Source organism: Dermacentor andersoni, chromosome 4 (genome assembly GCF_023375885.2).
Source record: "Dermacentor andersoni chromosome 4, qqDerAnde1_hic_scaffold, whole genome shotgun sequence".
NCBI lineage: Eukaryota > Metazoa > Arthropoda > Arachnida > Ixodida > Ixodidae > Dermacentor > Dermacentor andersoni.
Genome location: NC_092817.1, coordinates 91,015,096 through 91,028,906, shown reverse-complemented (window position 1 = coordinate 91,028,906; position 13,811 = coordinate 91,015,096). Strand labels below are relative to the sequence as shown.

Genomic DNA, 13,811 nt, shown 5'->3' with positions numbered 1-13,811 from the left:
TTTGGAACGGGGTGGTGGGTTGCACCACCAAGCTCTTGCTATTATACTGCCTGATGTCCCACCTAGGTTAAACAGTGAAAAAAAAGAACACTATGAACTACCACGGCCAAATTTTCTGATCCCTATTGCGAACTGTGCTTTTGTACGTCTCCGTCTTTTGTCGTTTCCCTACTTCTCTTCCACCAATCCTCCAATCGCCTCTTACTAATGCCTATTGCGGACATGTTTGCCTTACCACTGCTCCCGCTGAACCCAAGGGCTTCAAGGAGGCCAGTGGTGCCTAAATCGACCGCTGGGTAGACGTTTTCACATTCTAATAAAACATGCTCCGTCGTTTCCCTAGCTTTACCGCAGCAAGCACATGTTTCTTCTTCCTTATTATATCTCGCTTTATAGGTGCGTGTTCTAAGGCATCCCGATCTCGCTTCGAAAAGTAATGAGCTTTCCTTTGAGTTATCATAAATGGTTTCTCTCCTGATTTCGTTTTTTCCTCTTAAGTAGTTACTCATGGCAGGTTTTTTTTTTTTTTCATTGCCGCCACCCATGAGATTATTTCAGCCTCTCCGAGTTTCCGCTTGACCTTCTTTGTTGCTGTGTTGCCCACCCTACAGGTCGCATACTTGCTGGTAAGCTTCCTAGTTCTTTTCCTCCACTGTGAATCAATGTTTTTCCTATACAGATACCTGAACACTCCCCCAGCCCATTTACTTTCTTCCATATTCCTCAGCCGTTCTTCATACTCAATTTTACTGCGAGCTTCCCTCACTTTAAAGCTAGTCCAGCCCATATCACCCTGCACAGCTTCATTTGTAGTCTTCCCGTGAGCGCCCAATGCTTACCTTAGACGGCGGCGCACCCTTTCGGCGCTCCGCCGAGGTGCGGACGTACTGTCAGGCCGATACTGGGAGTGGCGGTCACTGCCTCCGCCATTGTCCGTGCGGGTGATCTTCCACGATTGCATAATAATGCAATAATGAATAATGAATGAATGAAGCAGCAACGCGGCGAACGCGACGCCAAGTACTTCGCAAGCGTCCGGCGGAGACGCCGCTACCGGCGGCAGCAAGGGACCCGCCACCAACACCGGCTCGATCAAGTATCGTATAGTCAAGGCCTCAAGGATGCCCCAACTGCCCGAGGAGCATCGGAAAATTATAATCAGGCCACGAGGAGGACTAAATTTGAGCAAAGTAAGTACCACCGCTATTGGAACTGCAGTGATCGAGGCTTCAGGCCTAACGGCAGAGCAAGCAAGTGAAGACATGGTGTGCCCCAACTTCACACAAAATATCGTGGTGGTGAGCACGCCTGAACCAGACCATGCGGCAAGGTACGTGAGAATCAAGTCCTTCAAAATCGTGGAAAAGGAGTACGAGGTCAATGCGTACGAGACGGCCCCGCACGCCACGTGCAAGGGGGTTATTAGACAAGTCGACATCAGGGACTCCCAGTCTACTATCACAAGGAATATCGTGCATGAGCGCAACCCGCTCGCTTTGGCCGCCAAGCGCATCAAGACGTCGGGCTCAGTCATCGTCCTCTTCGATGGACTGAGAGTGCCAAACTTTGTGCGCTACGGGCCGACCTTGTTGAGATGTTATCTCTACAGGAAACAATTTGATGTGTGCTTTACTTGTGGTAGGGTAGGACACCGCTCGGACGTGTGCCCCACGCCGGACTCTGTTCAGTGTAGAGGGTGTGGAGCCCCCAACCCACGAGCGGACCACGTTTGCAAGCCCAAGTGCAAGTTCTGTGGAGGAGACCATCCCACCGGAGACAAGGCGTGCAAACAGAGATTTCAAACACCCTATGTGGTACGAGCTCGCCGAAGGGAACGCGCCCGGTCACGATCGGCCACGAGGGAGAGAAGCCGCTCCAAGTCGGGAGGAGCGCAGGTGCAAAGAGAACGCGCCCGGTCGCGATCGGCCGCGAGGGAGAGAAGCCGCTCCAAGTCGGGAGGAGCGCAGGCGCGCTTAGAAGATGGAAAACCTGGTGCCAAGCCGACAGTTGGGACCGCCTGGGCGGATAAAGTCAAAGGTACGGTGAGAATCGTTGGTGGCGCCACTACGCCGGCGGTGACTGAAAGCAATGATGCCAGAATAGAACAGTTGATTAGGGAGGTAAACTCTTTGCGTAAAGCTAATGAAGAGCTGACCAAACAGGTAGCAGAACTGAAAAAGAAGGCACAGCCGAGCCCTGCCAGCGTAGCAGTAGCCAGACCAGTAGGTCAAAGCAACGAACCAAGTGAGGGAGATAACTCCCCCGCCCCGAAAAAAAGAGCAGTAAGCCCCGAAACTGACTCGGTTTTCTCAGTCCTCAGCGAGCTGAAAGAGGTAATCAAAGAAATTAGAGACACGACGGAAAGGACTAACTTTAAAGTGGATAAACTATGGAAATGGAGGTTAACGGCCGAACAGCGATTCAAGAAACTCGAAACGAAATGCGACGACGACGAATTCTTGCCGTCAGAATCAGAAACTTAAAATCACTCTCCGGAACGTCAGGGGGCGCTCCAAAGAGATCGATCGCGGGTAACAGCAAAATTAACCAATTCAATAATCATGAATAGCGCCCACAGTTTTAGTGTGTGGCAGTGGAATTGTCGCGGATTCCACAACAAAAAGGCATCGCTGCGCCAATTAATTAGAGCGATGGGGGTCAAACCAAAAGTAATTATGCTGCAGGAAACTTTAGCGGACGAAGTAAAGCTTACCGGGTACAAATCGGTATGTAGAGAAAAAGATTCCGGGAGGGGATTGGCCACCCTCGTTGACAAAAAGCTACCCTTTATCGAACACAATATCCATCTCGGATTGAGTAAAATCGAGTATATCCTAGTAGAAGTCGTACTCAAAAGGCACAAAGGCAGGGCGCAGAGTATCTTATGCCTAAACATTTATAGCAGTCCCACCTACAAGAAACAAAGCTTTAGGGCACTTTTCAACAAGGCACTCGCAGTCGCAAAGAGCTCCCCGCTCATCATCGGAGGGGACTTTAATGCCCCCTACCAAGCGTGGGGATACGCTTGGAATACAAAGAAAGGTGAGGGGTTATGGAACCTTGCCACGGACCTGGGACTGTGCCTGATCACCGATCCGGCTTTCCCCACCCGCTGTGGCACGTCCACGTGCAGGGACTCTACGCCCGACCTAACTTTTGTCAACAACTCGAAACAAGCTAGTTGGGAAAACTCGGGCACCGATCTAGGCAGCGACCACTATATCATACACATAGGTATAGGTATGTCGAAACAAGAGACTAGAACCTTTCGGTGCACGGACTGGGACCTTTTTAGGAAAGTTAGAGCGAAGAGACTAGAATCGGAACCGATAGAAGCGGGCAGACAGTCCTTCCAGACCTGGATCAACCAGCTCGGAGAGGACCTCAGGGAGGCCACTAAAGAAATTAAGACCGAAGAAAACATAGAGAGCATAGACAGTAGGCTCGCGCATCTGATCGAGGCCAAACAATCCATTCTGCAAAGATGGAAAACGCAAAGACTGAACCGAAAGCTCAGGAAAAAGATAGCGTTGCTAAACAGACAGATCGAGGAGCGTTCGAGAACGCTCGTGAAACAGCAGTGGGACGAAGTTTGCCACTTGGCAGACGGCAGAATTAAACATGGAGGCAGTTGGAACATCCTCAAACATTTATTGAACGAGAGCGACACTAAGTCAAACAAGAGAACGGCAATTACAAAACTGGTACATCAAGTCAGCCAGTACACGACTCAGGAGGTAGTCATGAGACAGCGAGCGGACAAATATCTCCCGCTCAAACAACCGGGTGATGGCGACGAACGCGCGGAGTACATGGGAGGACCGTGCGAGGAAATGGACCGTGATTTCACCGAGGGTGAGGTACGGGCCGCCCTCCATGGTCTCTCTAGTAGATCGGCAGCGGGACCCGATGGTATTACTAATAAACTCTTAATGAATCTAGACGATGAGTCGATCACTTTCCTGACGGATCATTTCACCGAGTTGTGGAGAAAGGGAGACTATCCGGAGGAATGGAAGATAGCTAACACCATCCTCATACCAAAACCGGGCAAACCACTCCATCTGGATAACCTACGTCCAATCTCGCTTACATCGTGCATAGGTAAAGCTATGGAACACGTTATTCTTAACAGACTCACTAGATACGTCGAGCAAAATGACATACTCCCGTATAACGTCATCGGTTTCCGCCCCGGACTATCGACTCAGGACGCCATGCTCCTGATCAAACACCAGCTCATACACGTTAGCCCGGTGCACGCGAGAGCGATTCTGGGACTAGACGTCGAAAAAGCTTTTGATCGCATAGAGCACAAGGCCATCCTCGAGGTCCTGTCCGAGCTGGGGTTGGGCGAGAGGCTATACAGTGTAGTCAAGGCGTTTCTGGGCGGTAGGCAAGCGAGCCTCACGCTAGGAGAACTAAAATCGAAGGTGATGAACCTGGGAAACAGGGGCACCCCGCAAGGGGCCGTACTTTCGCCCATGCTATTTAATCTAGCAATGACCAGAGGAAACTGGAGAGTATAAAAGGTATACACTTTACAATATACGCCGATGACATAACCATATGGAGCGCCAACGGTAACGTAGGCCAAACGGAGACCAGACTGCAAGAGAGCATACACGCCGTGGAAAGCACACTAGGCGAGATGGGACTCAACTGTTCGGCGGCAAAGTCGGAGCTTTTGGTCCTAAAGCATCGGCGCAGGGGTCGAAGACCCAGGGGCTACGTCCCCGGGGAGGAACCCAAGATTATCTTACGCTGTCACGACGGATCCGCGATCAAGCAGGTGGAAAAGATTAAAGTTTTAGGCTTCCACATAGCAGCGGGAGGTACCAACCAGAATGCCATTCAACACATTTCAAACAAAACGGACCAAGTCATCAGGTTACTAAGGAGAATCAGCAACAGACACAGAGGCCTGGATGAGGACAGCGCTCTAAGGCTAGTGCATGCCTTCGCTCTCTGTCACTTCACCTACGTGGCAGGTCTATTTAAATGGTCGCAGGCCGAGCTGAAGAAGCTAAACACTATGATCAGAAAGTTAGTGAAGGCTACCCTAGGTATACCCATCAGCACCTCGAACGTGAAGCTCATGAACCTAGGCGTGCACAATACGATAGAAGAGATGGCGGAAGCGCAACAGATGGCGCAGCAGCAAAGACTGATTAAAACGCGAGCGGGCAGGCTTATACTCAAAGCGATAGGGACAGACCCAAATAGATCGATGAACCCGAAGGAATCCGAGGTAGAATTGAGCGCGAAACTTAGAGACGCGATCAGAACCACCCCTCTTCCAAGAAATATGCACCCGGAACACAATGTTAGCAGGAGAAAAGCGAGAGCGAAAGCTTTGTTGAAAGAAATTGAACAGCTAGGAGAACAGGCGGCCCTTGTAGACGCTGCTTGGGTCAAAGGCAAAGAGGCCTACACCGCTGTGGTGGTCGACAGCCGGGGCGAGGTACGGGACGCCGTCACCATCTTCACTAAGGATTCCACGGTGGCGGAGCAAGCCGCAATTGCTCTAGCCATCAGGAACCGTAAATGGTCTTTCATCTATAGCGATTCCAAAGCAGCAATTAAGAGCTTTGACAAAGGCTATGTAGCTGGGACTGCGGCTAAAATTATCGACAAGGTCTAAACTATCAAAACTGAAATCCGATGGTTTCCTGCACATATGGGACAAGTGGACGAGAATCGGCCCAACCTCAACGAGGTTACGAACGACCTGGCACGAGGACTTGCTTGCCGTGCCGGTCAGAGCCGAACCGACGCCCACTACCATTCCGGGGAGCATAAAGATCAGTTACTAACTTACAACGACATCACTAAATATTACTACTTGGGCCGTAGGCAATTCCCTCTGCCACACGTAAAATTGAACAGGGCTCAGGCAGTCACGCTACGTTTACTGCAAACCGGGACGTACCCCACTCCATATTTCATAAATAAAATTCACCCCGAAAGAGAAATTAGGAAAGAATGTAACGTGTGCGATGGCATCATTGACATCAGACACATGCTGGCGGGCTGTCCCGTGACTCTCGCCGACCCCGAAGAAGAATGGCTCTACTGGTACAAGTTGTTAACAAGTTCTTCATATAAAGATCAGCTACGGGCTGTCCAGAGGGTCCACGATGACGCCATAAGGCTCGGCCTGGCGGTGCCGACGTGGACGCGGCTCGCCTCGGTCTGAAAAGACCGGGCTTCAGGACACTAATAAAGTTTTGAGTGAGCGAGTGAATGCTATATTCTAGAACTGCTGAAGAAGAAATTATCCGCAAAAAAAAAAAAAGACAGAGGCCAGTTGGACAATACATTTTTTGACCATGTTCCCAAATCATGAACGTCTTCTCCACTGGCCTCGCTCATGTATGCACCCAGCTGCCTTCGCAAAAGATGTAGGGCTTGGAACTAGCGTAAGACATCTCATTGAAGAAGCTACAAGGCTCACTTTATGTGTTTGTACAGCTCCCTTTTGGTCATCATGCCGTTAGCTTGTTGCTCCTTATCATTTTCTTCTTTCGTTGCAGGAGATAAAGTACGACCAATTGCTTTCGCCTATAGCCGCAAGCGTCAAACTCATGATGTCCAGCTCCTGCGGCGATATGTTCTGCAGTGGCTATGGATTGTGTAGGCAACGGAGTCTCGTGTTTGTACAACCTGGCACGAAAGTTAATGGGGCAGATCCCAGAACAGTTCTACACCGATAAAGCTATCCCTTATAGAAGTGAATTGAGAAGTTCTCAAGACAGTGTATACTTTGCCGTCTGTGGGTTTGTGCGTGTATGCAAAATCTATAGAGTGTCTACTGAAAGCAGTCTACTTTATTCCATTTAGTCAATTTCTAATTCATAATGTATTCTGTTGAGCACCCCTGGAAAGTAGCGATCAGACATGATTTACGAGGTCGTAAGTAGACAGCTTGTTCATATATATTCTCTGGACTTATATAGAGACAGGTCTACCTACAGTCTTTCCACGAAAGCCTGTATTAGATTTTGTGAGGGATAGTAGCTTCGGTGCCTGCTACAGCTTCGGCGGCAGACCTAATGGGACTAGCAGCATTTCACACGTCTTTCGACCAAGCAGCATCGCTGTGGTGCCGATGTTCCACGCTATCCGTGTCGTCAGCAGTCGACACGCTGAAGCAATCAGGAGTGCCTGCAAGGACAACCGCATGACGTAGAGCCTGCGAAGGATAAAGAAAATTGTCGTTGCCTGTCGTGCCTTCGTTTCTTCAGTTCTTGTGCTGATGCGTGGAAATTTTTATTATCATATGTAATTCGACTGCCGTCTGTCTGTTCACGTAATTTGCATTGTTATTTTTTGTCGTACTCAAATCTAATATACCCTCCTAAGAAGCTTCTTGGATATATGCCACACACGCAGGAAAACCTGTGAAAAAATTGTAACTTGGAGTAAAACAATCTTAATCCGCGTTCGGTCGAGGCTGGTAAAAATGTATTGACTTAAAATATGTGAAGACTGCATGTAGCCAAGTTGCCACTAACGGGTGTACATGCGCAATGTCTACGCTGAACAGCCGTTCTAGACACCTAAAACGTTTTGTGGTCAGTGAGGCATAGCTGTCGAACTCCAGGGCAACTTCACGGTGCTTTAGCTGTAAAATGTGAAATTTCGGTTAAACTTAAAAAAATTGACTGAAGGCTTAGCTTGGTTAAGCCTGGAAGATTGCGAAAGCAATACTCTTGGCTGCGCCTTGGTTCAGCTGATGGTTTGGACATGGTTGCCCTTTGTTAAACTTATGGCTATGCATCATCCGACATAGCGCAAGGCAGCGCGCCGACCACTGCGAGGAGCCGAGCTGTAGCCCCATTTATCCTCCTAGCGTGACGTCACACCAGCGAGCGCCCTCTCTCGGTAGAACCGCAGCAGCGGCGCGCAAGGCTTCGCCTCCACCATCGATGCCGCGAGCTGGGGCCCCGTCTCTCGGTCTGGCGTGACGTCACACCCGCGAGCGCCCTCTCTCGGTAGCGCCGCAGCAGCGGCGCGCAAGGCTTCGCCTCCACCATCGATGCCGCGAGCTGGGGCCCCGTCTCTCGGTCTGGCGTGACGTCACATGGTCACGTGACGCGCAGCTGCGTAAGGAGGCGCCACGACCACCGATGGGCCGAAAGTGCGAGCAGTATTGCTTTCACAATAAAAATAAAGGTTACGGCGCTAAACAGGCGAGGACGAAATGAGACACAAACGACACATACGGGCACTCGTGTATGTCGTTTGTGTCTCATTTCGTTTTCGTCTGCTTAGCACCGTAACCTTTGTTTTTAAGTCATGCACCAACTAGCTCTGCTACAAGTTTTCTTAATTCGATTAAACATTCTTTTGACCCGCCGTGGTTGCTCAGTGGCTATGGTGTTAGGCTGCTGAGCACGAGGTCGCGGGATCGAATCCCGGCCACGGCGGCCGCATTTCGATGGGGGCGAAATGCGAAAACACCCGTGTGCTTAGATTTAGGTGCACGTTAAAGAACCCCAGGTAGTCGAAATTTCCGGAGTCCCCCACTACGGCGTGCCTCATAATCAGAAAGTGGTTTTGGTACGTAAAACCCCATATTTAATTAATTTAACATTCTTTTGGGACCATGTTTCTGAATTTTGATAGAAAATGTTTTTCGTTTAATGTTATATTCACCAATAGGACGGAACGTATACACCGACCTCGTACTTCTTGTTACTTTTCCGCTATGTTTTATTTCTCTTGCATTTTTTTTTTCAAGCTACGTACCAGAAAAAAATTCATAAAGTCTCAGTTGAGTAAATTTCTTGTGCTAAAAATACATGAAGCACACAAGCTTGTTTCTCATATCGAAAATTGTTGAAGACATGACGGTGATACTTGAAAATACTTGAAGCCAGTTATAGTATGCGGTGTCAGTGGCCGACTGTTATTGCTTATCTGTGCTACCTTTCTTTTCTTATCTACACTTTCCTGTCACTTTACCTCCCCTCCCCTTTCTCCCCAGCGTTGGGAAGCAAACCGTATTTCCCCTCTGATTAACCACCCTGCCTTTCCCCTTTCTTCTCTCTCTCTCTTGAAGAGATGCATTCGTTACATTGTACAATTTTCTGATTTCGGTGAAGGAGCACTCTTATTATTTCGTGTTCACTCCTACAACAACAACAACAACAACAACAACAACAACAACAGTAGTAGTAGTAGTAGTAGTAGTAAGATATTTTTATGCCCACTGCAGGACAAAAGCCTCTCCCAGCGATCTCTAATTACCCCTGTTTTGCACTAGCTGACTCAGACTTGTGCCTACAAATCCATTCTGTAACTCTAATGGTCCACCGGTTAACTGCTTTACGCACTACGTAACATGGCGCTTGCCTCCGCCGCATCGCAGCCCATGCAAGAGGCCGCGTTTCTACCAGAAAGTCAGCTTTCGTGCATAGCGTTGGCGGCCAGAGTTTCCCGGTAAACATTACGGTTACATACGCTCCTGCTTACGGGAAGCGTGAGAAGCAGTCAGGGATGTTTGAATGCGATCGCGTTCCACTCCTAAAGGCGTAGCTTAAGCGTCCTCCATCTTTTCCCTCTTAAGAGAAAGCTTTAGCTCGCGGCCTCCTATCTACACACATGGAAAAGGAGAAATCGTTTTTCTTGGCAACCACTGCACCAAATTTGATTATGTTCGTTGGATTTAGAAGAAAAAGTTATAATCTAATGGTTGTTAGTTGCGAATTTTTGATTTTCTTCGTTAACATTTTAATAAAAATTGCCGAAAATTGCAATATCAGTTTACAACCCTGAAGCTTAGCAATGAGAAGCGATATCACAATTCTATGAAGTGCACCTAATAGTATATCTAAAGTGGACAAAATTGATGTATATATATATATATATATATATATATATATATATATATATATATATATATATATATATATATATATATATATATTGCTTTTAAATAGACCACTAATTTGTCAGCAGAACTTTTACTAAACCATTGTAATCAATGTGAAAAATTCACGTAACATGGAAATTTACTTCTGAAATTTGTCCGCTTTGGATGCTCTAATGGATAGAGTTTACATAACTACGATATCTCTTCTAGGTGCAGAGCTATGAATTTGTAAACTTCGTGCTTCTGTTTTAATGAAACTCACCAATTTTTGAAAATTGGAAAACTTCAGTCCTTAAGCCGAAATTCCGCTTCCAACAGTTACTAGAATTTAACTTTCTCCCTCAAATGCAACGAACTAAATTAATATCGCCCCAGTCGTTATCTCAGAAAAGCGCTTCTGCGTTTTACGTGTATTTGAATAGGCGGCGCCGGAGTTGGGGCCAAGCTTAAGCTTCCTCTTTATGTCTACTAGAATATCGGCTACCCCCAGTTTCTTTTTAATCTACACCGCTGCATTCCTGCCTATTAACGTTACGCTTGCCATTCTTCCTTCCATCGCTCATTGCGCTGTCCTTAACTTCTCAATATTCTTTGTAAACCTTGCAAGTTTGTGCACCATATGTTAGCACCGGTAGAGTGAAACGATTGCACACTTTTCAAGGATTTTCGAGGATGGTGGTAACGCTACCGCTCATAATTTGGCAATGTCTGCCGTATGCGCTCCATTTAATTTTTATTCTTCTGTATTTTTTTTTCTCATGATCAGTGTCCCCTAGGGAGTAATTGACCTAGATAAGCGTTCTCAAAGACGCACATGCCCGCGAATACTGCTTGTACAGTGTACTAGGGGGCAGGCTGCTTGTGATAATTTTGCAGGAAGCCATGATGATATGGAGCACAGATAAATACACAAATTGTGTCGATAGTAAACAAAAGAAAGGTAACAAGTGACACACTTAAAGAAATGCAATACAAAAGAAACTGATATCAGCACAAAGCAGTGTACTAATATACATTAATTGATTTTGCGTAGGTATCGTATATATATATATATATATATATATATATATATATATATATTTATGTAGGTATGAGATAAGGAAACTAGTGTAGAATAAATTGTGTAAAATGGAGCTAATGCATACAATATTATGCACATCACGACATTTACAAACAAGGAAAAAGGTAATTTTAGTTTGTTGCTCATAAAAATAACAAGTTATAATGTCTTTTTAATTTCCTGATTGAATCTTCAACGCTTCTACATCAATAAAAAATGGCAACATTCTAAAATTATGAAAAGCTCGCCATGATTTGGTAAAGGTAAATTTTTGTTACATGCAGACCTGACAGTTTTAGCATTTTTCAGAAAGGAATTTGGAACGAAGTAATCGCGCATATTATTGGTCTGAAAAATACCAATGTTTTTCGCGATGCTGACGACAGACAAAAAGAGTTTTGTTTTGCCCATGGAAGGTACGTAATAGATTTGTTGGAATTGTTTTGTAGCACCTTAGATCTTTATCAGATCACACAGTGATTGGCGGAACCACACATTTATTGACTGATCTGTGTTGAATCATTTGATACCTTCCCGTCACAATGTTCAATAGAGAGAGAAACAGAGAGAGAAACTGACGCTTCTCCTTAACATGTTACGTTAAATATCGCCTTTAGACGACTCGGACAGCATACAGGCCATAGTTTGCATTTACAAATGTACTCACCGTCTCAAATGGCGTCGTGCGTTTGGAAGCTCCGAATCTTTCGCCTTGAAAATATATTTGCGAATTCCCAACGAGTATTGATCCCAATATGAATGCCAGTCCAGGCTGCGCATGTCAATGTTAAACGACTGAAAAAAAGAAAGATAATTAAATCCTTTATTGACAGAGGGAGAATCAGAGGTAGCTGATTGGGGAGGGGAATGCAGAGTGGGGAAAGCGGGGCATCCGCTAAATGGCACGTTCACAGGCCAGTGGCTGCAGTACAGATATTGGAACCAAATCTGGGAATAACCAGAAGCAGCCGTGACATATAAAACTGTACGCAACAACGAGCGTTGGCATTTGCGCTCCGTCATTTTAGTGCATTTAAACTTAAAGTAACGAAGTGGAAAGGCGCTGAGCACCCAAACGAATGTTTCTAGCTGCTTTAGTCGGTAGCTTAGTTTATTCGTTAATTATTATTTGTTGTGTTACGCTCAGGGCCCAGGGCATGTCAGATGAGGTGTGAAAGGGAACGTATAACAACAAAACACGACAATTACGGTAATCAATACAATATATTGATAATTCCCAACTATAGACCTTTTACAGCGCCGTACTCATGGGCGCCGCCATATTCGCACACGTGACAGTGCCCGCCATTGCGCGCTTTCCGATCGGTGTTTGCTCGCTTGTTTACAATGGCCACGGCAGCCGAAGGCACGGTTCAGACAGCTGCTATTCCGGCTTTTCGGCCACCACGGTAAGCAATGAGCGGGTAGACGACACAAGGCTTTGGCCAAAGCTGCAGAGACAGTGTAAGTGTACCTTTCATTTATTCATTCTGCCTGCGCTGCAATCTTCATCTTGTGCAAGCTCACCGTCTGAAGGCGACGAATGTGTCCTGATGTTTGATTTTACCCTTTATATTCTAGTCGTTACAGCGGTATACTTGTAAGGTTGTTGCGGCCGTGTGTCTGTGGTCGTTAACTGCACACACAACAACATTCGGGAATTGGCGCGTGTGCGCGCGCAGGAAATGCTTTGTTTGTGATCTGCTCTGACCATGGTGGCTGTTTCCGACCGCTTAATTCCTGTCGCCAGCGCAGATCAGATAACTTAGGAATTGTTTTCTGATTACTTACAGCGCAAATTAAAACGGATTACCATACGCACTGACAAGAATGTCGCAAATGGGCGAGCGATATCGTCTGCCTGTTTGAGTCCCAGCTTCGAAAGAAGATTCACGGTGCATGCCGTTCGACTTCGGCGCTATGGAACAGGAAGCTGCTCGAGTATGTCAGTCACGCTTACGCGAGGAGGACATGGCGGTGACTTGCATGCTTATCGAAGAACAACGTTCCGTGATATTTTATACCAGCGGGGGCGGTAACGCTGTGTTGTTGCTCTAAGTATATATTGTTAGCCTGGCAGTCATTACCGGAAACAGTCTTTTTTTTACCAGATTTATGCCACTAAACCACCTTCCCTATTTTGTATTGTGTTGGCAGAGTAGATATGTATATTCACCCTCGCCAAGTATTAGCCAGCATTATGGAACTAAAGAAACTGCTGCATTAAAATGAATTGCCCCTAGTACTATCGTAGCCATGAGGCTGTGTTAAAAAGACACTCGTAAGTGAGCTCGAGTAGAAAACCAGACCCATTGCGCGAAATCGATAAAACGCTAACCACGGTAATAAAGAAATTGCTGCGGCTTAAGGGAAATTCAGCATTTTTTTTTTTTTTTTGGTGGCACGGGTGCTGACAGCGGATTGCGTGTGTGAGTGTGTCTGAGCCTGTCGAGGCTTCTTCGGGGGCACCAGGAAGACTTCTCAGAATGTGGATGGACACCCAGCAACTTTCTGAAGGAACGAGAATAGCGCGAGACTTCCGAGGCGGTTTTGTTATCTGTTCGTCCAACAGTTTACATTACAGCGCTAAGCATGCATTATCCATCTTTAGACGTGCCTGTTTATCCTTGGGAGAGAGTTCACGTGCAAGCCCCACGATGTTGTTCGTTCTGAAGAGCCATCCGTGAGTCGTGAAGTACTGTACGACGTCCATGCGTTTGCGAACATTCTTGTAAAGTTTCACGAACCTGCGGAATAAATAATAATAATAATAATAATAATAATAATAATAATAATAATAATAATAATAATAATAATAATAATAATAATAATAATAATAATAATAATAATAATAATAATAATAATAAAAAG

The 13,811-nt window shown here is 46.4% G+C and overlaps 1 protein-coding gene across 1 annotated transcript in view; it reads right to left on the bottom strand.

Annotated features, from left to right (window-relative positions):
• Positions 1 to 6,812: 6,812 nt before the first annotated feature.
• Positions 6,813 to 13,811, bottom strand: part of LOC126536813 (fatty acyl-CoA reductase 1-like) — a 52,481-nt gene continuing 45,482 nt past the window's right edge. The window contains exons 11-13 of the mRNA XM_055074017.2: positions 13,558 to 13,687; positions 11,608 to 11,735; positions 6,813 to 7,195 (exon numbers count right to left, since the gene is read on the bottom strand). Coding sequence (XP_054929992.1) covers positions 7,033 to 7,195; positions 11,608 to 11,735; positions 13,558 to 13,687 — 421 coding nt within the window. The 3' untranslated portion in view covers positions 6,813 to 7,032. The remainder of the gene's footprint in view (positions 7,196 to 11,607; positions 11,736 to 13,557; positions 13,688 to 13,811) is intronic.